The following is a 24,321-nucleotide window of genomic DNA, read 5'->3' as shown; positions in this document are numbered from 1 at the left end:
GGCACACCTGCTGGTAACTCATAGGAGTCCAGTGACTGAGTGTGCTTTTCACCAGACTCTCTTGGATTCTCATATTAAAAGAGATTGCTTTTTCTCCTCTCTTCTAGATACCATTTCTTTCACTTTCTTGCATCATTACATTTTCTAAAACATTCCAGGCCACCATCCTTTCTAGTCCCTGAAACCTATTTTCATCCATCTATTCACACATAATCTTTCTTGGTTGTTTTGTTTTACAGTTATCTCTTGTAAACATTATATTGCTAGACCTCAGGTCCTTAATAAATAAGAGTAGAGGAACTTAATCCACTCACATTTTTGTGATCATTAATCCATACACTTTTAATCCATACACGATTATTTTCTTTCCTTTTAATCCCGATGTTAACTAGAAAGTCCCCATAATAGTCCTTTTCTATTAGTTTTACTCATGTATTAAGAAATGTAATTTATAAGGATCTTGAAATGAGACATTATCGTGGATTATCCAGGCAGGTCCCACGTACACATAAAGGTTCTTATGAGGGAAAGAGGAGGCAAGAGCATCAGAGAAGATGGACAGAAGGTAGAGGTGATTGAGAACCTGCCCAGAGGCGGAGATGTGGAGCTGCTTCCCAAAGAGAGACTCCTGTGAAAGGCTGTGTAATTGAGGTTTCAAAGTCCACCCCCAGGGAGCCGTGTTACAACACCCTTGAAAAGCAAATGAGCCTGGGACGGAAAATCATCCCATCACCCGTTCCTTCAGACAGCCATTATTTACTGGCCACTTGCCAAGGCAGAGGCTGAGCTGCAAGGGCAGCAGAAGCTAGCTTAGTGCCCAGCCCAGCAAGACTCATGTGAGGCACCAGCCCTCAGGTAAGGACAACTGGGCTCTTGTCCTAGTTTGGGAAAGTTGCCGATCGATCCTCGCTTGCACTCAGCTGCCTCTGTGGAGCGTAGGCTTGCATGACTTGTAATTCCAGCTAGGATAGGCAGATTTGGTGATTCTTCTTGTAGTAATACCCTTAAGTCTTGCTCCAGGGATGGCTGAATTGGGAAAGATACTGCAGAAATCACTCTCATTTCATCTCAGATCTCCTTTTGTGGGGAGGAAGCATGGTCGATCCCCAGGACTTTTGAACAATTCTCTGATCGGTAGCCTGTCAAAGTGTAGCTGTAACACTTAGCAAGTTGAAGCTAGTTCCACCACAGGTCAAATTCCCCATCTTGGCAGTAGGCACATTCCCATAGTCATGCTCTCTTTCCACCGGCAAGGTGAGACTGAGTGAGTGAATGCAGACGGGCCTTCTTTGCCTGTGCAACAAGGGGCCAAGTGTGGGTCCTTAGCTTCCCGTCAGCGAGGGGCAGGCAGGATTCTGGAGGCAGAGCAAGCTGGGGCCCTGCATGTGTGCACACCTTTGGGTGAGCCCGCTATGTCGGAAAGCTCCAGGGGGCCTGTCCCTGCAGTGGCCAAGGTGACAGGCTATGTGGGTCAGGAGATGAGGTCATTGCCCTCTGGTGATTCTTTCCTGAGAATGGCCCACAGATTCACATTCCTGTTCACATGGAAGAAAGGGTGGATGTTGCAGATGCGGCCTTGGGTCTAGATAAAAGCTGGAGAGCCCCCAGCCCAGGCCCTCCCTACCGCCCAGTCTGCAGGCCCTCTGTTCTTTGGGCAGCACTGCAGACACTGTTTTGTCCCTGGCCTACTTTGAAGTTGTAACAGTAAAGCTCTGTGTCAGCTCAAGAACAAAGTGACCAAAGAACTAACATTTTTCTACTCTGTGGTGGGACGTGGTCTACAGCGAGCAAGTAGGAAGAGGCAGTAGAGGCAAGGACTCAGATCTTGCCACCTCTACCATCTGTCCCCAAGGCTGTTGCCCTGGCCTGACTCCACCAGTGACTCACAAATGTAAGTGTCCAAACAGATCCATAGTGGAAACAGAGAACAATCAGCCCGCCCCAATACAAAGTGCATTGCAGCTGACCCAGCATTTGTACTTCTGCCCCCTCCGCTGGTTCCCAACAATCCCCTCTCAGATAGGCAGGCCTGTTCTTCTCCCAAGTTGAAGATGAGCTGACTGAGGGCCTTCAAGCCAGGAACTGGCAGAGCTGGGACAAGAGCTCCTGTCTTCTGAGCTGGCCTGTGGCTGTACCCCTGTCCTGGCAAGTGTCAGCAGCCTGGGGCTCAGAGATGCTGGTGTCCATGCGGTGACCACCGAGCTGACCCTGCTTCTAACTCCATTTCCCACTGGCCAGTGGGGCTCCTGTGGCTCAGCCAAGACTTTGAAACTCATTTTCCTGTGCTCAACGCGATCAAGCCTGAGAAGGAAAACTATTAGCTGGGACTGGTCACCAGGTGGCCAGGCACTCCCTGCCTGCAGAGGTGGTAAAACATAGTGGGGAGAGGCCTTCCTCCACCCACCCTGCACTCCCCCCACAAGCCCGGCCCCACAGGCACAGGCGGCAACCCAGACCACAAAGCTCCCCTGTTCATGCCCCATTGTTCCGGGTCACTCTGTCCTCTGTTCCTTGTGGCTTCCCAGGCTCCTGTCCTTCCATGTCCCAGGCTGGGCCCCCAGGGATGTGGCCGAGGAGTTGGGAGGCTGTCAGTCACTGGGCAGTGGCCCCAACTGAGAGCAGGATAATAATGTGTGTGAAAAGTCTCTGCCAAGGGGGTAGGAACCCCAGGGTGGGGATGCTTCCTATGTGACTGGGTCATGCTGTGGAGCAGAGGAGGACCTCATGGGAGAGAATAAAATGGCTCTGGGCAGGGGCGGGAGCCCAGAAGGCACTGTCCACTCCCCACCAGCAGCAACATCACCAGGCCTGCAGAGGGCCCGTCCATGCATTGAGAGTCATCCCTCCTTCCCGACATCACACTGGTCAGCCCGCAGGAGAGAACTAGTTCCTCGGGGTGCATCTGAAGATCCTCCCTCGTTGGCCCTGGGTGAGCTCGATGACAGTGAGTTGACTCAGCCCTGGCATGTCCAGCAGAGGGCTGGTGAACAGGGGCAAAAATGGACTTTTTTCACTTCCGTTTGGTCTGCAGAAATCAACAACTAATTTTGAAAATGAGGAAAATGCACTAAGTAACCACAGAAATGGTACCAGTTATGCTCAAGCGCACTTTATGGCCCTTTGATTATTCGACACGAGGGGTTTGGTTTTGTATCAATAATCATACAGTTGGTATTGGCAAAGACAGAAGATGCTGGGAGGCGAGACTGGGAGCCATTTTGAACACACCATGTTGAGTTGCCTGTCTCAGTTCAAGTCCTACCAGGAAATCGGGGGCACACTCCACGGGAGACATGAGGAGAGTTGACAGAAGTGCTACTTACCAAGGAAAACCAACATGAGGGACGGGAGTGGTACAAAGGACCCAAGGTCAGCGGAAAGGTCACATTTTCCACCCCTCGAGATGAGGTATCCCAGTGCTGTCTTGGGTCTCCTGCCGGCCAGTCCTCCGGCCATAGTCCTGGGCTTCTCCCGCTGTCTTTCCCTCTTCCCGCGTTGATTTTCTCCATCTCATGGAGCCAAATCGTTAGTTCTGTCGGGGGAAGAGGAAGAATCTCCCTCTGCCCTTTTCCTTAAGGTTCTTATGGCTGGCCACATAATCAACAAGACAGGTTAGCAGGAGAAAATAATACCAAGTTTAATAACATGTATACATGGGAGAAACTCAGAAATGAGCAACTCGTCCCTCTGTCTAAGCTGCTTGCTTAAGTATTGCAGCTAAAGGCGAGGAGCGTGTTGGGGGTGGGTAGTGGCCTGGGACTTCAGAGGGCAGGAGGACAATTCTTTTCAGGGTCATCTATAGATAATGTGGTCAGGGAGAGACAAAGTTTTTGATAAAAGAGGCTTGGTGCCTTTCCTATTATAACCTCTATCCTACATCATCTTTACAGCCATCATGATAGAAGATCTGTTCCAGGAAGGAGCCACCATGTCAAATTCTTTAGGCAGTTAGTGGGGGAGGTCAAATGTCCTTCAGAGAAAACAATCAAGGTAAAGAGATATATTTCAGGGTGGCCAAATCTTGATCTCCCACAGTTCCATGTACCCGGGAAACAAAACAGCTTCATTATTTTTTTTTTTAAGCATGATTTATTTTTATTTATATTTTCTTTATATTATTTTTCTTCATTTTCTTTTTTTTGTTGTTGTTTATTGCGGTAACATTGGTTTATAACATTTTATAAATTTCAGGTGTACATCATTATACTCCTATTTCCGCATGGATTACATCATGCGTGTCCACCACCCAAATACTAATTACAATCCATCACCACACACATGTGCCTAATTACGCCTTTTGCCCTCTTCCCCCGCCCCTTCCCCTCTGGTAATCACCAGTCAATCTCTGTCTCTATGTGTTTGTTTGTTGTTGTTATTATTTACTACTTAATTAAGTGCGATCATATGGTATTTGACCTTCTCCTTCTGACTTATTTCACTTTGCATAATACCCTCAATGTCCATCCACATTGTCACAAATGGCTGGATTTCATCGTTTCCTATGGCTGAGTAGTATTCCATTGTGTATATATACCACATCATTTTTATCCATTCATCCCTTGATGGGCACCCAGGTTGCTTCCAAGTCTTGGCTATTGTGAATAACGCTGCAATGAACACAGGGGTGCATGTATCTTGACGCATTAGTGTTTTCACGTTCTTTGGATAAATACCCAGCAGTGGAATAGCTGGATCGTACGGTAGTTCTATCCTTAATCTTTTGAGGAATCTCCATACTGTTTTCCATAGTGGCTGCACCAGTTTGCACTCCCACCAGCAGTGTATGAGATTTCCCTTCTCTCCACATCCTCTCCAACACTTGTGGTTTCCTGTCTTGTTAATTATAGCCATTCTGAAGGGTATGAGGTGATATCTCATTGTAGTTTTGATTTGCATTTCCCTGATAGTTAATGATGTTGAACATCTTTTCATGTGTCTGTTGGCCATCTGTATGTCTTCTTTGGAGAAATGTCTGTTCAGTTCATTTGCCCATTTTTTAATTGAGTTGTTAGTTTTTTTGTTGTTGAGATGCATGTGTTCTTTATATATTTTGGAGATTAACCCCTTATCAGATGTATGGTTTGCAAGTATTTTCTCCCAATTGTTAGGTTGTCTTTTCATTTTGTTGATGGTTTCCTTTGCTGTTCAGAAGATTTTTAGTCTGATGTAGTCCCATTTGTTTATTTTTTCTATTATTTCCCTTGCCCAGTCAGACATGGTGCTTGAAAATATGTTACTAAGACCGATGTCGTACTGCCTATCCTTTCTTCTAGAATTTTCATGGTTTCAAGTCTTACATTCAATTCTTTAATCCATTTTGAGTTAATTTTTGTGCATGGTGTAAGGTAATGGTCTACTTTCATTTTTTTGCATGTGGCTGTCCAGTTTTCCCAACACCATTTGTTGAGGAGATTTTCCTTTCTCCATTGTATGTTCTTGGCTCCTTTGTCGAAGATGAGCTGCCCACAGATGTGTGGGTTTAGTTCTGGGCTTTCGATTCTATTCCATTTATCTGTGCGTCTGTTTTTGTGCCAGTACCATGCTGTTTTGGTTACAACAGCTTTGTAGTATATTTTGAAATCAGGGAGTGTGATATCTCCAGCTTTGTTCTTTTTTCTCGGGATTCCTTTAGCTATTCAGGGTCTTTTGTTGTTCCGTATAAATTTTAGGATTTTTTGTTCTATTTCTGTGAAAAATGTTGTTGGGACTTTGATTGGAATTGCATTGAATCTATAGGTTGCTTTAGGAACTATGGACATCTTAACTATGTTAATTCTTCCAATCCAAGAGCACTGAATATCTTTCCATTTCTTTGTGTCCTCTTCAATTTCTTTCAGCAATGTTTTATAGTTTTCAGTGTACAGATCTTTCACCTCTTTGGTTAAGTTTATTCCTAGGTATTTTATTCTTTTTGTTGCAACTGTAAATGGGATTGTATTCTTAATTTCTCTTTCTGCTACTTCGTTGTTAGCATATAGAAATGCCACTGATTTTTGTATGTTGATTTTACCGTAATCAATGGTAATCAAGTTACTACAACTTTACCATATTCGTTTATTACTTCTCAAAGTTTTCTGGTGGATTCTTTAGGGTTTTCTATATATAAAATCATGTCATCTGCAAATAGTGACAGTTTCACTTCTTCCTTTCCAATCTGGATCCCTTTTATTTCTTTTTCTTGCCTGATTGCTCTGGCTAGGACTTCCAATGTTATGTCAAATAGGAGTGGTGACAGTGGGCATCCTTGTCTGGTTCCTGTTCTTAGAGGGATACTGTTCAGTTTTTCTCCATTGAGGATGATATTAGCTGTCGGTTTCTCATATATGGCCTTTATTATGTTGAGGTACTTTCCTTCTATACCCATTTTATTCAGAGTTTTTATCATGAATGGATGCTGTATCTTGTCAAACGCTTTCCGGGCGTCTATTGAGATGATCATGTGATTTTTATTCTTCATTTTATTAATGTGGTGTATCACATTGATTGATTTGTGAATGTTGAATCATCCCTGCATGCCTGGAAAAAATCCCACCTGATCATGGTGTATAATCTTTTTAATGTATTGTTGTATGCGATTTGCTAGTATTTTGTTGAGGATTTTTGCATCAATGTTCATCAGTGATATTGGCCTGTATTTGTGTTGTCCTTGTCTGGTTTTGGTATCAGGGTAATGTCAGCTTTGTAGAATGAATTAGGGAGCTCCCCACCCCGGTCAATTTTTTGGAAGAGTTTGAGAAGGGTAGGTGTTAAGTCTTCTTTGAATGTTTGGTAGAATTCACCAGGGAAGCCATCTGGTCCTGGACTTTTATTTTCGGGGAGGTTTTTGATTACAGTTTCGATCTCCTTTCTGGTGACTGGTCTACTCAAATTCTCTATTTCTTCTTGATCCAGTTTTGGAAGGTTGTATGATTCTAAGAATTTATCCATTTCTTCCAGATTGTCCAATTTGTTGGCAGATAGCTTTTCATAGTATTCTCTTATAATCTTTTGTATTTCTGAGGTGTCCATTGTAATTTCTCCTCTTTCATCTCTGATTTTACTTATTTGAGACTTCTCTCTTTTTTTCTTGGTGAGCCTGGCTAAAGGTTTGTCAATTTTATTTATCTTTTCAAAGAACCAGCTCTTGATTTTATTAATTTTTTCTATTGTTTTTTTAGTCTTTATTTCATTTATTTCTGCACTGATTTTTATTATTTCCCTTGTTCTACTGATTTTGTGCTTTGTTCTTCTTTTTCTGGTTCCTTTAGGTACACTGTTAGATTGTTTGAGATTTTTCTTGTTTGTTGAGATAGGCCTGTGTTGTTATAAACTTCCCTCTTAAAACTGCTTTTGCTGTATCCCACAAATTCTGGTGTGTCATATTTTCATTTTCATTTGTCTCCAGGTATTTTTTGATTTCTCCTTTGATTTCTTCATTGACCCAATCATTGTTCAGTAGCATTTTATTTAATCTCCACATATTTGTGGGCTTTTCTGATTTTTTTCCTGTAGTTGATTTCTAGTTTCATACCGTTGTGGTCAGAAAAGATGCTTGGTATTATTTCAATCTTCTTAAATTTATGGAGATTTGTTTTGTGGCCTAATATGTGATCAATCCTGGAGAATGTTCCATGTGCATTTGAAAAGAATGAGTATTCTTTGGTTTTTGAATGGAATGTTCTGTATATACCTACTAGGTCCATCTATTCTAGTGTGTCATATAAGGACAATGTTTCCTTATTGATCTTCTATTTGGATGATCTATCTGTTGGTGTAAGTGGAATGTTAAATTCCCCTACTATTATTGTGTTTCTGTCTATTTCTCTTTTCATGTCTGTTAATAATAGCTTTATATATTTAGCAGGTCCTACGTTGGGTGCATAGATATTTACAAATGTTATATCCTCTTGTTGGATTATTCCCTTGATCATTGTGTAGTGCCCTTCTTTGTCTCTTGTTACAGTTTTTGTTTTAAAGTCTATTTTGTCTGATATGTGTATTGCTACTCCAGCTTTCTTTTCATTGTCATTTGCATGGAGTATCTTTTTCCATCCCTTCACTTTCAGTTTGTGAGTGTCTTTAGGTCTGAAGTGTGTCTCTTGTATGCAGCAAATATATGGGTCTTGGTGTTTTATCCAGTCAGCCACCCTATGTCTTTTAATTGGAGCATTTAGTCCATTGACGTTTAAAGTAGCTATTGATAAGTTGTACTTACTGCCATTTTTTAACTTTTTTTTTCTCAGTGTTTTAGTAGTTCTTCTCTGTTGCTTTCTTCTTTGCTTGCTCTCTTCCCTTGTGGTTTGATGGCTTTCTTTAGTATTATGTTTGGGTTCCTTTCTCTTTGTTTTTTGTGTATTTATTATAGGTTTCTGGTTTGTGATTACCATGGGGTTCATATACAGTAACATACATATATTGCAATCTAGATTAAGTTGATGGTCTCTTTAGTTTGACCTCCATCTGAAAGCTCTACTCTTTAACTCCCCTCCTCCCACATTTTATGTTTTTGATATCATATCTAACCTTTTTTGTGCATTTGTATCCATTACCCTCTTATCACGGAAATAGATAATTTTTCCTATTTGTGGTCTTCTCTTTTCCCCTTAAATAAGTCCCTTTAGCATTTCTTGTAGTACTGGTTTCTTGGTGATAAACTCCTTTAATTTTTGCTTGTCTGGGAAACTTTTGATCTCTCCTTCCATTTTGAATGATAATCTTGCCAGGTAGAGTATTCTTGGCTGTAGGTGTTTTCCTTTTAGGACTAAATATATTGTGCCACTCTCTTCTAGCCTGTAAGGTTTCTGCTGAGAAGTCAGTTGATAGTCTTATGGGGTTCCCTTTGTGTGTAACTTGTTTTCTCATGGGGCTTTTAGGATTCTCTCTCTATCTCTAATTCTGGACATTTTAATTATGATGTGTCTTGGTGTGGGCCTCTTTGGGTTTATCTTGTTTGGTGCTCTCTGTGCTTCCTGTACCTGGATGTCTGTTTCCTTCCTTAGTTTAGGGAAGTTTTCAGATATTATTTCTTCAAATAGATTCTCTTCCCCTTTGTCTTGCTCTTCTCCTTCTGGGACACCTATAAAACGCATGTTAGTACGCTTGATGTTGTCCCAGAGGTCCCTTAGACTGCCCTCACTCTTTTTAATTCTTTTTTCTTTTATCTGTTCAGCTTGGATGAGATCTTCTAGTCTTTCATCCAGCTCGCAGATCCGTTCTTCTGTATCCTCTGCTCTGCTTTTGAGACCCTCTAGTGAATTTTTCATTTCCAGTATTGTATTCTTCATTTCTGATTGGTTCTTTTTTGTATCTCCCATTTCTTTTTTGGCATTGTCACTGATTTCATCCATTCTTCTCCCAAGATCAGTGAGCATCCTTATGACTCTTTGTTTGAACTCCCTGTCGGGTAGGTTGGTCATTTCTGTTTCACTTTGTTCCTTTTCTGGGGTTTTGTTCTGTTCCCTTACTTGGAATATATTCCTTTGCCTCCTCATTTTGCCTCTTTCCCTGTGCTTGTGTCTATGTATTAGGTAGGTCAGCTGTGTCTCCTGCTCTTGGAGTTGTGACCTTATATAAGTGATCCCTTATGAGGCCTGGCAGTGTGCTTCCCTCAGTTCCAAATGTTCCAGGAATGACCCCCATGTGGGCTACATGTGTCCTTCTGTTGGGGTGGGGTTACTCTTCCCATAGGTGCCCAGGGAGGCTGAGCTATGCCCCTGGCCAACTGTTGTAATGCTCAGCTCCTGTGTAGTTATTGTGGTCCCTTTAGTCTCTGAAGGGTGTGGGAAGCCCCCGCACAGTTGACTGCAAGTTCTAATAGCACATTCCTGTTGTAGTATTTCTATTAAGTGAGTAGGCCCCCAGCATAGCAGGTTGTTAGGCTCAGGTTGTTGCTATAAGCCTCCAGCCTTTAGGTCTCTTGTCAGCTCTCTGAGGATTGCAGCTGGGTGGGGCTGGCCTCAGGCACGGGAGCACCCAATTGTTTCAGGCTTTGGAAGGTGGGGCCAACCCCCATGTGGCTCTTTGAGAAGCACAAGTCTTCTGCAGCTGACAAGCCCCACTGCCCACAGGTCCACACACACAGTCAACACAGTCCTGCCCCATGCACGCGCCCCGACCTCCTGATGTGGACCCAGTCTCTCCAAGGCGGGAGCCCCAGACACTTCACCACCGCTCCACACTCCCTACCCGCTCCTTGTGCACACCCTGCCTCACAGAGGGGGACCCACTTGCCAGGCTTCAGAGAATGCAGACAGCTCACTTAGCAGGCCCACAAGTTGCCTGAGGGCTTATTGTTGGGTGGGGCCAGTCCCTAGGGCGGGCTGCATGCCTTGGCTGAGCTGGATTAAATTGGGGCTCTAGTGCGTGGGGCAGACCCTGGGCTAGCAGGCTGCAGGGAGAACTCCGATGTCGTCTGCCAGCCTCTGTGTCAGCACGCCCATCCCAGGCCACAACAATGGCCGCCGCCAATGTCCCAGTCCCTGTAGAGGTCTCTCCTCTCACCGAGATGCACTCAGAGCCTATCAGGTGAGTCTCTTTCCACCAAAGGACTGTGCACTTTTCTTTCTGCTGATTTTAGGTTGCTTTCCAAAACGGGTGAATTTGTGCGTGGGCCCTTTAAGAGCCAGCTTTGCTTTTTTTTGTAAACTAGCTTTTCTGGGGATAATCCCCAATGTTTTAGTAGCAAGCAAAGTCAGATATTATGCCACTCGTCTCGATTGTGCTGACCCAAAAAGTGCCTATAGTGGGGGCGCTCCCTGGCTCAGGTCCCCAACTCCTCCAGGGAGGACTGCGTACCTTTGGCTTGCTCTCGGGTGGCGGTGAAGCGTTGTGGCTTGTGAAGGTGGCGCTTTTCTCTCCAGAAGAGACTTTCTGTGTCTTCCACCTCATTTAGGATTGTCGTTTGTTGCAGGGGTTCCTCTTATCCAGTTTTCAGTTCTCTCTCTGGGCTAAGTTTTCCACGAGTAGTTGTAAATTGGCTGTGTCCGCAGGAGGAGGTGAGTTCAGGGTCTGCCTACGAGCCATCTTGACTCCTCTCTCCAAGAGCTTCATTATTTTGTTCACCTCATCTAGTTCCTTAATTTATTTTCCTACTTGATTTGTCAACTTCAGAAAGAGATTTCTCAATCTTCTACTTTATTTGTGATTTGGTCATTTCCATAATATTTGGATTAAGTGTCATTCAGTGCCATTTTATTTGTATTTTCTTGGTATCTTAGAATAGGTTTTCTAGGGAAAGAATTCTTCACCCCACTTAACGCTCTTTGCCTAAACTCCATTATGCCTGATATTGATATTCTGTCTCCTGCTTTCTTTAATTAGCAGTTCCTGAATAAATCTTTGTCCATCAACAAATTTTCAACATGTCAGGATTAGTTTGTGGTGTATGTGTCTCATGAATATCCTATGAGTTTGATATTTATTAAAAACAAAATTCAACTGAGTAAATTTTAAAGATCTTATTAACTTCATTCAACGATTCATGAATTGGGCCACAGCCAATCTAGAAGATAGAAAGGAGCTGTGAGGAACTGGACAAAGTGAAAGACGTAGGCAGAAGGGAGCAGGGTCAGGAAGGTTATTCTAGGCAGAGAAGCAGGTTGGTTCCTGCAGGTCCCTTTCGTTCAGGGGACGGCAGGGGTCAGTCAGGCAGATCACCTACCTGGTGCAGATCAGGCAGTTGCTGATGAATTCCATTTCTAGGAGAGCCCAAACTGTAATTAGATTAAGTCTTGGTTTGGTGACATGGGGCTTAACATAAGCGACCCATTTGGGGCCTGTTGTCTTGTTTTTAACATAATCTTATAAAATTCAAGTGTTTCCATTTCATCAGTTTACAAAATCCAACCACATTTTGACTTTCTTAGTCTGTTCCTGTGTACCATGCTTTATTTCCTGGGTTTATCTGGGGTGACTTGCTGTCCTTCCTGTGGATTTCCTTCCTGTGGATTTCCCTCCTATGAGTTTGTAAGTGCTACTTGATTTTTCTGTTCTATTAACACTCACTGCTAAAGTTGATAAACTATGTGTTTACTTTGATTTTTTTCAATGCATAAATCAGTATATGCCCAACAAGATAACCCTTTTAGCCAGTTTGACACCTGCCATGAAAAAATGGTTTTTCTCTTTTCTCCTTGATTGTTCCTTTTTTTTTTAAATTTTCCATGAAAGCTAATTAATCTTTTTTTTTTCTTTTTCCTTTTCGTGAAGAAATTTGTTATTTTTCAGTAGGAGCCAAACCCTGGGTTAGTAAATTCTCCATCATGATAAAACCACTGTAACAATATCTAATAGTTTACTGGTACAAACCTCCACCAACCTTTCTGGTTTCTTTAATTTTTTTTTTAAATGGGAATGACATGTGCAAAGGCTATTTGTAATGGATCTGCTCTGGTCGAATCTCCGCCGTGGACTGGTGTCCTGGACGCGCTCTGCAGCAGGTGTGGGCTTTTGGGCAGCTTACGTGGATATGCCAGTAGTGTTGCTTTTATTCAAAACCAAAGTCAAGGGCTAATTTCACAATCAGACATGGCTATTACAGGGGACCTCAGGTTTTGTCACTTTCCCTGTGATACAGGGCCTACTCCCTGAGCCTTGAACTGTCAGATTTAGAGTTTTATCGGCTTCGCCTGGTGGTCCAGCTCCAGCCACAGTGCAGGTGACAAAATCCCCAGGGACCCTGGTCAGCAAGGCACAAAGCCCATTTGTCCAGGCCAACGGAAGATGCAATTGGTGACCCCAGCTGCTCACTCAGAATGTCTCTGTGTTAGGGACGCAAACATGTTATTAAAAACAAGGAACTCTGAAGAATTTGGAACCAGAATACAGGAAAGTCGATGCTCCAAGGGCAGCTTGTCATTTTACTACCTTCGGGCACCATAAGTTCAGAACCAAAAAGCTACCGTCTGGCAATGGGTAGCAGTCGTCAGTCTGAGTACTCACTCTTCCCAGGGCAAGGGCCAAACATGACCTTCCCAGTGCCACTTTCTCTGGATGCCCAGCTGACTCCTGGGTGCTCCTGACAGCTTCCAAGCCCCTGAACAGAGCCAACGTTTATATCCATCAATCTCTGACCCGCTGATATTTTGTGTTTATTGCTTGTACTCTTGATCCTCTCCCCTCCATAGCAAGTGACAGACCTGTGAGGAGGCCCATCCCAGAGTCTCCCCAAGTTAACCTGGAGAGGGACGGGGCACAGTGAGGGAAGGTAGTGGTCCTGAATCCCATGGGACATACCTGGTGCCCTGTACGGTGGAGAACTCTGGGGGATTCACATGGAAACTGTCAAAGGATAATTTTCATAAAGTTACAAGCCTGATCACTTACATAGAATGAGCATATGATTTATTTAACTCCATAAAGAAAGACCCAACAGTGAGGCAAAGCCAGCTCAAGGGAGAATCGAGGAATAGCATTACTGGGCATGGAGAATGTCCAGGGGAAATTCCTAGGTTAATTACAAAATTAATTCATTTTTCTAGAAAGCAGTAAAACCATAACCTCTGGGGTGACTTTTTCCACTAACCAGGAATCATTTGCACCTCTGTTGGACAAAGAGACCCACAAGTTAACACGTAACTTCAGAATCTGGCCTTCAATCACTAATCAAGAGCACGTCAAACAGAAGGACAGTCCCTGGATAATTCAATAATCCTCATTAGGCCTGTTGAACAACATCCAAAATGGCATGAAAAGCACATGCTGACTTCTCTGTGCCTTTTCCCAAGTTTCAGGTAACGTTTTTCCTAACGGAGATACAGAGGAGAGCAAGGAGTGAAGAACGTGGCACTGGGGGAGGGAAAGTGGAGCAGCCCCCTTCGCTGAGCCCCAGATCCATGCCCAGAACTCGCCCACCATGGCCCACCCTGCCCAGCCCCCACCACACATGGTGAAGCTGGATCCTGTAGCCACTCCACACACTTCCCACACCCTCATGGGCCGCCATCTGTCCCGGGTCTGACTGTCTGTCCCTGTGTCCTTTGGAGACACTAGAAATGCATCCACTGGGTCTAAATATACTAACTGCACAGAAGGGGAAATCTCCCCTTCTAGGACCTATGAGAAATTATTGCACCCCCACTCCCATTGCCTCCCATCCCAGTGGGACCCTGGGAGCCAGGCGGTCCTGACGCTCTCTCACGTTGTGGTGAGCAGACCAGACCAGGAGTAGGTTCAGTGGTGAGGGCACCACAAGCGGGAATCAGCAGAGCTGGGACAGCACTCATGTCTTCTGGAACTAGGACCAGTTTCTATTCTCTGCACAGCCCAGCTGGCCCTTTCCCAGGTCCAATGCCCTGAGCTCCCTGCCATTGCTGTCCGTGTGGTCCCAGGTGCCCAATCCTGGTTCTGGCAGGTCCCTGCCTCCGACCTCATTTCCCACTAGCCTGTGGGGTCTCCACGGCCCAACCCAGGACTGTGCTAAATGGATTCCTTGTCCTCACACACAGCACGGCCATGACTGGTCACCAGGTGGACAAGCCATGTGTCCCTGCAAGGATGAGGGCAGGGCAGAGGGCATGGACTCCTCATGCCAGTCCAGAGCCTGGGCAACATTTGAGGCCACCCAGTTTGTCTGGTCATGCCCCATTTCCTTGAGCTCTGTGGCTTCCCCCGGCCTCCGTGCTCCTGTGTCCCAGACAGAGACAGACAGTGCTTGGCGTCCAGGGTCTGCAGACAGGGTGTTAGCAGAACCTAATGGAGACTGCGGATTCTATCATGGAGGGTTCCTCTCTGGAAAAGAACAGGGAAAGGTTGTGTGTACCTGTGAGAACGTGTGTGTGTGTGCATGTGTGTGTTCCTATAACATCTTAGCAAAATGACATGAAATCCAGCAAGGGGAAAGTTAGGCCTGCCTTGTATTTTATTTCATGTTTATAGAGAGAAAATGAAAGAGAAGATATTTGGAGAGGGGAGTTGAAAAGGGATGAGGTTAAATTAAATAAAATTTTAATATAAGTTAGAATATACTTAGAAATAGACTCCTGCACATAAACGCGTATACACCGCATCTATGGGCCCGCGCAGGAAGCAGACCTGTACAGAGCACAGGCTGGTGGTCACCTCTGCCCCCAGCACGCCCAGGCTGGTCCTGCATTGCCTGATGCCTGCCTGCCCGAGACATCTGATTCCTGTGCTTCCTGCCCAGCTGTCCATAAGGAAGGACAATTCTAAGACGTTGGTCCTAAACTGATCTTTCCTAAGGCACTTACACTGTTCCACAAACAGAAGAGACCCACGGAGCTGTAAGCCAACCGGGTCCTGGAGCCCCTGGAAGCCTGGCTCACGGGTCTGCTCCTCCCTCCTGGGGCATTCCATCAGTGTGTCAGGGCCGCAGGGGGAGGGGAGGGGGCATTTTTGATGGAGCCCTCCTGGCCTGCAGGAAAGAATAGTTTTTAATCAGGAGATGCGTATTAGGCCCAAGTAATGTAAAAATCTGTTTCAGATCCAAGTCCTGGTCGCTTAGGTGAGGATCTTGAGAGGGAAAGAGAAAGCAGAGCAGGGCTTCACTGGATGAAAACAGGGTGTGGAGGTGGGTGGGCCAGAAGAGAGAGTCACGGTGGGGCTGAGGAGAGGAGCAGACACAACTGGAGAAGCAAAGGCTTTGCACAGTGAGTGCCACTTGTCACCTGCCGCCCCAGTGGTGTGGTGTCCCCAACTGTGAAATGTCAACTGGTAAATCAGAGAACCAGAGACAAAGGATTGGTCTTTGAGTTTCATGGCCTCCTTCTGTCTGGGGCAGAAATACTGCAGAGCCCACCACCCACCTGGCCCTGGGAGGTAAAATCTGGCTCATGTGTGTGCACACTTGAAATACGACTGGCCTCCTGAATCACACCCGACACGACGTTTAAAACAGACACTCTATTTATTTTTTTAATTTTTAATTGTGGTAAAACTTAACATCTTAACCATTTTTAAGTGTACGGTTCAGTAGTGTTAAGTGTATTCATGTTATTGTACAACTAACCTCCAGAACTTTTTCATCTTGCAAACTGAAATTCTCTATCCATTAAATAATTCTCTATTTTTAATGATTACTTTCTTCAAGGGAATTTTATCTTCTACTATCATCACTGTTTGCCTACTTCCTTCTCCACATTCCCCCATCTCTCCTCTCTCTCTCTCACCATACACACATGCACACCTATACACACACACGCATGTACACATGCACACGTGCACACACACGTACCCACAGACACATGCAAACAACACAGCTCACTCGTTAAGGCTTTATTGCCCTCACCCCTCTCTCTGTGACTATTGTTGACATTTACATAAGAAGAAACACAAATTCCCCCAAGTCACAGAGACCTCACAGGGGAGGACTGCTGCTTCTGCCAGGGCGTCTCCCAGCCCAGGGACCCATCCACCTAGGGTTCTCAGAAAGGAAAGAGTCTCAAGCCAAAGGAGGCTTCTAGAGGGAAGCTGAGTTAGCACCTACTGGGTTTGGACCTCTGGAAGAGATTGTTACCCAATCAAAAAGGGATTCCTCCTTGGATTTGCAGTGGGGAATGGAACTGGACCTCACCCCATCCTTTGTACTCAGTGATAAACTCATTTCTGGTGGTGGGCCATCAAGCTGGCCAAAGGCAAAGCATCTCCTTTGAGGCCAGGAAGGAGGAATTGCACATGCCATCTTTCATCACTACCTAATACGAAGCTAGAAAACAAAACAGCAAGCAAAGAGGCATGCATGAGGAAAGTGTGTTGGTGCGCCATTGCTCTTTTCATAGAGAAAGGTAGAGAAGTGGTGGGGGTGTGCTCCAGAAACCCCTAGGCGTCTGCACACTCCTTCTTCATCACAGTGAATTCGCCATTCCAGGGGAGTGCTCCGACCAAAAAGCTACACCTTACTTTCTGAAAAAGACCACCACCACAACCAAAATCAGTAGTGTGCCAAAAGATAAAGAAAAATTTGTCCTGTTACTAGGTGTCAGCTCAGGAATATGCTGGAAGATAGGTCATCACCTGTCACAGAATGCTCCCAGAAATCTGCTAGCTGGAGGCTACAGACTGTTACAGCCATCAGCAGTTACCCATAGAGGTCTCTGTTCCCACACCAACCACAGACAGACAGCAAATACTAACAATTATCATATTTTGGTGGGAGATCAGCTGTAAACTTGATTTTATTTTTACTTATATTTAATATTTCCGACAATGTAAATAAAGCAATTCTATGTAGATATAAACTACTGTATGCTATCTTAATAATTAAATAATTCCTTTTGTTCTAATTACAAGTCAAGGTAAGAAAAATTTTAAGGGATTTAGGGCCTAACATATTTTATTCCAAAGATTCCTTCTCTTTCTTTCAAAATATCATTGAAATGACAAATGGAATATTTTATGTGTGTGACAGATGGATGAATGGGTGGATGGATGAATGGGTGGATGGATGGATGGATAGATGGGTGGATGGATGGATGGATGGATGGATGGATGGATGGATGGACGGATGGACAGATGGATGGATGGAAGAGTGGGAGGGTGGTGTATGGGTGGGTGGGTGAATGGCTGGATGGATGGGTGGATGGATGAATGGACGGGTGGGTGGATGGAGAGATGGGTGGATGGATGTTTGGATGAGTGGATTGATGGATGGGTAGATGGATGGATGGGTGGATGGATGGATGGATGGATGGGTGGATGGGTAGATGAATGGATGGATGGGTGGATAGATGGATGAATGGGTGGATGGGTCATTAAATGGGTGGATAGATAGATGAATGGGTGGAAGGGACATGAAATGGGTGGAAAGATGCATGAATGGATGGATAGATAGTGGATGGATGGATAGATAGATAGATAGATAGATACATAGATAGATAGGGAGATAGGCAGGCAGGCAGGCAGACAGCAGTCCTGGAAAAACAGCAAAAGACATCTTAAATAATCGACTGGAAACATTGAGGTACTTCCAGGAGCTATGAGGCAAAAGGAGTCAGAAAGAAGGAAGTTTGATCTCTGACGAGTACTGAACACATGCAAAGGAGGACTATGGAGGCCTCTTTTCCCCACAAACCCACAAAAAAGTACCAAATCAAGATGGTTTTATAGGTAAACTACATCAAACCTTGGGAACCAAAAGCTCCTTTGGTCTTTAAACTGATCTAGAACACAGAAAAAATGAAAGCTCCCATCCACGGAGTAGGCTTCAAGAAGCACGCTCCCCAGGCACTCAGAAAGAGCCAGAAATTTGCTGTTAAAGAGATGGAAATGTCAGATGTGCACATCGACATCAGGCTCAACAAAGCTCTCTGGCCAAAGGAATAAGGAATGTTCTATATCGTATTCATGTGGGGTTGCCCAGAAAACTTAATGAAGATGAGGATTCACCAAACAAGCGTATACATTTGTTATCTGTGTATCTGTCACCACTTTCAAAAACCTACAGTCTGCCAATGTGGATGACAACTAACCACTGACAATCAAATAAAGTTATAAAACCACACACACACAAAGATAAGTGCACTATATTCCAAACATGTAAGAATGGCTCAATATTAGCGAATCTATTATTTTAATTAATTACACGATGGGTCAAAGAAGAAAAGATATTCAACATATTTGGTAGAAGTTGAAAGAATATTTGATAGAAGAAAACATTCTTAATTTAAAAAATAATTCTCAATAAAAGAGAATCGGAGGAAGTTCAGAAATCAGCACTTGATATGATATTTAATAGGATATAAATACTGAAAACGTTCCCATTAAATCTGGGAACAAGAAAAACAGCCCAGTATTCTTACATTTCAGCATTATTCCAAAGACTCAGAAACAAAGAAAGAAAGTTTTCATTAGTGATAAATTTTGTGATTAAAAACGTATGCTGTAAAACCAGGAGGGTCCACGGAAACCTTACATACAATAAGTGAGCTCCTTGAGAACGATTCTCCTTAATTCTTTTTATATTTCCTACAAACAAGTAAAAAGCAACAACTTTCCCATAATCCCAAAAAGCCAAGTAGAAAATATAAATTTAAACCAACCATATTTTTACCAACAGTAAAAGATGAACAAAACTAATGCGAAAGATCAGATGGCTTTAAGACATTCCCACAGCTTAAATCCTTGTCCCGGTGGGTATCTACTATTAACTGGAACTGATGGGGCTTGCTGGGTTTGAGCACACAGAGACAGTTTCAGTCAGACCTAATGGGAGCACTCTTCGCTAACGGTCCCTTGCAGTCTTCTGCGCCACGGCTATGTAAAGCAGTGGTGCTCACAGGATGGTCCCAAGGCCAGCAGCAGCCTCACCTGGGAACTTGCCAAGAATGCGTATTCTTGGATCTCACTCTGGACCTACGAATCAGAACTTCTGCAGGTAGGACCTAGCCATCTGGGTTTATCAAGGCCTCCATGTGATTCTGATGCCCACTGACGTTGGAGAACCACTGGTGTAAAGAAACGGGCAATGACGGGCCTCTTGGGAAAACCTGTGGAAAGCCTGGGGCTTAAGCACTTGGATGAACAATCTGAGGCTCTCAATACCTCTGAGGTCAGAAATACAGGCTTGGGGTCAAAAGCTCCTGGACCAAGCCAACCCTTTGGTTGGGAGTCTTTGGGCTGTTCCCTGACCTTCATGGAAACCTGGCTGAGCCTGGCAAGAATCAGCTGTCAGCCTGGGAGGATGGGGACACTGTCTGGCCTAGTCACTGCTTAATCTCCAGCACCCAGAACAGCACCTGGTGCAAAGTAAGCTTTGATGGGTGGATGAGTGAATGAATTTTCTTTTGTGCCTTCACAAGAATGAGCAACTGTGGGGTAAGAAACAGCTGGGTTGCTCGTCCGGGTCCAAGAGGGCAGATTTTCAGTGAATATGTGTTGGCAGATTTTCCTGCACCAAGAAGCCAGTATTGATGGAGCCTTTGCGACAGGAGTGACCTTGACAACATCCTGTCCCTAGAACGAGGGGTGAGGAAAGACTCAGAGGGTCCACCACATTCTGCTGCCCTGCACCCTCTGCTCCAAAACTCACAGGGTTGACTACTTCTGGGGCTAAACATTGGGAGTGATCCAGACCTCAAAGAGAAGGTCTGGACACCCCGAGTTCTTCTGTCTGGGGCTCAGAGCACGCAAGACCATCATGGTTTGTCACCTACCTTTTCCAGCTTGAAGTTTTCTTGAATACTACAGTTTTCATTATTGTTTGAAAGCTTTCTGCAATTGCTGCGGGCAAGTTCAACATCGATAAGGTATTCCAAACGGTCTGTGACCTGCCAAATAGCAATCATGCGATTTTATTCAAAAAAGTTTTATCTTACATTTAAAAAGTTTTAGCAAACACTAGAGAAATTGCTTTCACTTTCATCCTCTCTCCCTTTATCCTACTCCCACCCTCTCTCCCCCTCCATCCAAACATATTTTTAGGAGAAGGCCTGTGACGTCCACTGCCTGGATTCCTTTACACGCTGATACCAGTTACAACTCTGGCAGCCACTGCCCAAAGCTGGACACTCATGGAAAAGGCTCCTTTCCATTAAGGGGCCTCCTTGAAGGCAAAACCTTCTAAGTCCATTTTCTGTCCCAAAGTGTAGGGCATGCCACGTGCTCAGTGCAGTGGGGAGAAGGATGAGGTCTCCAGAACTATCAGCTCTCCTGGGCGCCCAATGTTACAGGTCCATGTGCACCGGCTGAGGACAGGCCCCTCAGCCACATTGGACCCTCCTCTCTGATTCCTTTCCCACACATCCCTTCAGAACCTGTCATCTGGTGACACCTCCTGCCCTTTGGGGCTCCCCCCAAGGCCTGCCCACCACCTCAGCAAGCAGTCCTCAAGGAGTCCATCTTCTGTTCTCTGTGGAGTGTTTAGTAAGTAGAGTGGCAGTAGGTTACAGCAAGGCATCAGCGTTCACCGATTCATTCATGGTTGGGCATGGGTATGGCTGCTTGTGACGTCCATTTAAATCTGTTTTCATCAATTGTAAAAGATTACAGCAGGAGTTGAAAGGGGCGTTTGCAAGTTGGGTCCGGGTTACCTGGACTCTCCTTTCTCTATCAGGCCTTTCCCCACTGCTGTCTCCAGGCCTTACTGAAGTTGTATTACATTTTAGCTGTGTTCCAAAGAGTTAATCAGGGACCCTCTGGCCTGTGTTGCAGGGAGAAGCTGGTTAGACGACATCAAGAATTGACCAACAGAACCACCCCTTGGGTTTGGGAGCTAAGTTTGTACTTAGGGAACCTCGAAAATCCTGTGGAGGTGATCCTGGTCGCCAACAGAACTTCCTATTAGTTGTGATACTTGCTAACCTTCACCAGGCACTGTTTTGGGGGATTTGCATGTGATAATACAGTCAACCAGCGCACCAGCACTCTGGGGTCAGGCTGTCACTCTGATTTTTGTCAAGTGAAGAAACTGAGGCACAGAGGAACTGAGTAACTATCCATCCAGCAAGCAGCTAACCCAGGGCTCAAACCGAGGCACCCCGCACTGGAACTTGCATCCCTAACCTCCAGGCTCCACTCCTCTCTCGTTTCTGCTCTCTCTGCTAATTCAGCCAAGGGAAGGCCGAGGATTGCTCCGTGCTGATTCCAGGGAAACGCGAACCTGAGCTGTGGGAAGCTGGAGGCCGTGTGGTTATGTGGACATTTTCACTGAATCCTCACAACCCCGTTCTAAAAATAAGCTAACCAGAGCAATAGATTTAAAACTCACATCTGATCACATGGATCCTAAGAACTCCCTGACCTAATATTTTTGTGGCTTTTTATTGCTCTTAGAGTCAAGGTCTCACCCAGGCCCATGAGGCCCAGCATGGTCTGGCCCCTGCCCACCTCTCTGGCCGGTCACATTGGCTCCTTAGAGTTGCTGAAATGGGCCCTATTCCTTCCCACTAGCAGCCTGCTATGCCTGGCTGCTCTTCCCCACGCCCATGCACCCCCCAAACCCTCGCTGCTCCCCTCCTGTGCAGAGGCCTTGAGCAGGAGGCCGCATGCTGTACACTGCCAGCTCCGGGACTCCCTGTCCCGGGGGCTTCTTGCCACCAGCAGGAGCCAAGGGCTCCCAGAGCAGCTCTTAACCAATGATGGATGGCAGTTGGTGGGTAAGGAGCCCAGCTCCTCTCCTGCAGGTTGGCCAACTCCCCGGTGGGCCCTGCACCCTCTCCCTGAGGCCCCTCGGCAGACCGAGCCCAGCTGCCCGTGGTGGTCACCTGCTCAGGAACTCACCCTGCGCTGGCTGCCTCCCTGCCCTCTCGTACTTCCCCTCCGGCCTCCTCCTGCTTCCTGGGATAGCCACCCAAATAAACTACTTGCACTTGAGTCCTAGCACGAGGGTCTGCTTCTGGGGAAATCCAAACAAAGACACTCCCCACCAGCCTCCTTCAGCTGTTTAACTGGTCCACCTTCAGGTTGCATCCTCGACATCACTCCCTAGAGAGGTTGTTCTCAACCCTGACTGCATATTGGGATCACTTGGAGAATGTTAATACCTATTGAGACCTGGGTCCCAACCAGAGATCATTTAATTGCTGACAGTGCAGCCAGGGCAGGAGGACATTTTCAAGCTCCTCAGGTGAGAAACGCCATCTGAAGAAACCTTCCTCTGAACCTCAGACCCCCACGTACCATGCTCCCAGAATAATGTCACAACACACATACCTGGTTTAGCATTTTTTCTTTCTAATTGGACTGCTGGCTCCCTAAGGTCTGTAATCATTTCTGCCCATCTCACTGCCCCATCTACAGCAGCTAGCACAGAAGTGGCTTGTGAGAAACTTGCTGCATGGGTATGCTACTTGGTACCAAAGAAAGAAAGCTGTGAATGGGACTAGAGTTGTTACAAGATCCAGAATCCATTCCTTTATTTCAAAGGGCCAAGGGAGCATGCCTCCAGGTGGATTGTGGAGGGTGCCGAATCCATAAAGGGTGCTGTGTTATCAGCATAACATACTGGAAATATTGTGCCAATGGCTCACATTTTCCCAAAGAGACGAGGTCATATGCGCCAACTTGTAAACCAGCCTAGCTCCTGCTAACAAAGGCAGCAGGAAGAGGGGAAAAACTGAAGTCAGCTCTGCCAACAGTGACATATCTGTTGAGTATATTTACAACTCATTCCTGCACATTTCACGGTGCAATTACAAGCCACACCATCAACCAACTGACTGAGGCTGGGACAATCAGCTGAATTCCAACACCGAGGGCTTTTCTCAAACATGGCAGGCAGGGCCTCATGCTGCAAACTCCAGGGAGCATCACCCACATTGGAATCCAAGGAGGCAATTCTTCCTAACATTGGGCAACTCATGGCCCCATAAGGAGGGGTAGATTTCTATAAACAGAAAATCAGAATGCCTCCACTTTCACTAAATACATGTTGGATTAAAAGAATTAAAGAATATAGGAGGCGACACTTAGCTTATACATTAAATAGCGCCTCGTGTCTCTTTTCAACCCCCCATTCCACGTTATGTGGCTAGATTGAAATGTTGCCCCTGGCAGTATTATTACAAAATATTCATGGTGCTCAATTTGTCCCCCAAACTTAGCAAATACAAATCATGAACATCTGATTTGCAGTTTGGGGTTTAAATGAGTTAATATACGTAAAGTACTTGGAATGACAGTCTGAGCAGATACAGAAGGCACGCTGATGTTACAGGAACTTGCAAGTGTGTATGCGCTTGAGCACTAACGTGTTCAGGATTTTTCTCTATCCATGTTTTTCCACATGCGCACTCTTTCAGCCTGGCTTCAGTCTGTGCCACCATGTGTAAATGTGCACATTTGGAGAGAACACCTTACCTGCATCTTGACTTGCACAATCTTGACCACCTGGAAGAGATACTTGTCTGCACTCTCTTCGTTGTATTCTCGCACAGCAAACCACAGACACTGCTTCACGTTGGCATTTGAGGCACTGATGGTTTTTAATTCCCTCCACTCGATCTTATTCTTGTCTGGGTCTGTGCTGGCCACCAGGGCCACCAGAATGGTGAGTAGGAGCAGGCTGGACCCTCGGGGTCTGGTCATGGTCCCGCCGTCGAGGGACACAGACGAACCTCCTTGTTTTCTCAGGGCTGGAGCTGCGGGCGGCGTGGGGCGACCACTGCTGCTACTATAGTTTCAAAGATCTTACCACGACGGCATCAGCCCAGCTGGATTCAAGACAGAGCCATTAGGGTCACCCTATAGGGCTATCCCTGTCCTCTAAGGAAACCCACCCACGAGAAGCCAGCTGAGGAATCTCTGCTACCAGTCTCCCGCCCTCCTTATCCTGGGTGTGGACTGCGGTTCCAGGGGGAGCGCTTAGACCCAGACACGCCGACACCTACCCTGTGTGCCTCACTGCCACTCCTGTTTCTGCACCTCGGGCCTGTAGATGTGACTGTGAGAAGT

The 24,321-nt window shown here is 45.5% G+C and overlaps 1 protein-coding gene across 1 annotated transcript; it reads right to left on the bottom strand.

Moving 5' to 3' along the window:
* Window positions 1–16,752: 16,752 nt before the first annotated feature.
* CST8 (cystatin 8) lies at window positions 16,753–23,955 on the bottom strand. Its single transcript, XM_058562171.1, has 3 exons — window positions 23,728–23,955; window positions 20,085–20,198; window positions 16,753–16,836 (listed from the first exon to the last, which is right to left on the bottom strand). Exons 1-3 carry the CDS (start codon window positions 23,953–23,955, stop codon window positions 16,753–16,755), a joined length of 426 nt encoding a protein of 141 aa, XP_058418154.1.
* Between the last annotated feature and the right edge of the window lie 366 nt (window positions 23,956–24,321).

This window comes from Diceros bicornis, chromosome 19 (genome assembly GCF_020826845.1).
Source record: "Diceros bicornis minor isolate mBicDic1 chromosome 19, mDicBic1.mat.cur, whole genome shotgun sequence".
NCBI classification, from domain to species: domain Eukaryota; kingdom Metazoa; phylum Chordata; class Mammalia; order Perissodactyla; family Rhinocerotidae; genus Diceros; species Diceros bicornis.
Note: the sequence above shows the minus strand (reverse complement) of the source record. Positions and strands in the feature narration are given on the sequence as shown.

Coding starts and splice junctions, on each gene's coding strand:
- CST8 (XM_058562171.1), bottom strand. CDS start 23,955: ATGACCAGACCCCGAGGGTCCAGCCTGCTCCTACTCACCATTCTGGTG. Junction 20,199..23,727: donor TTGTGCAAGTCAAGATGCAG/GTAAGGTGTTCT, acceptor GCTATTTGGCAG/GTCACAGACCGTTTGGAATA. Junction 16,837..20,084: donor AAAACTTCAAGCTGGAAAAG/GTAGGTGACAAA, acceptor GGTCTTTTTCAG/AAAGTAAGGTGTAGCTTTTT.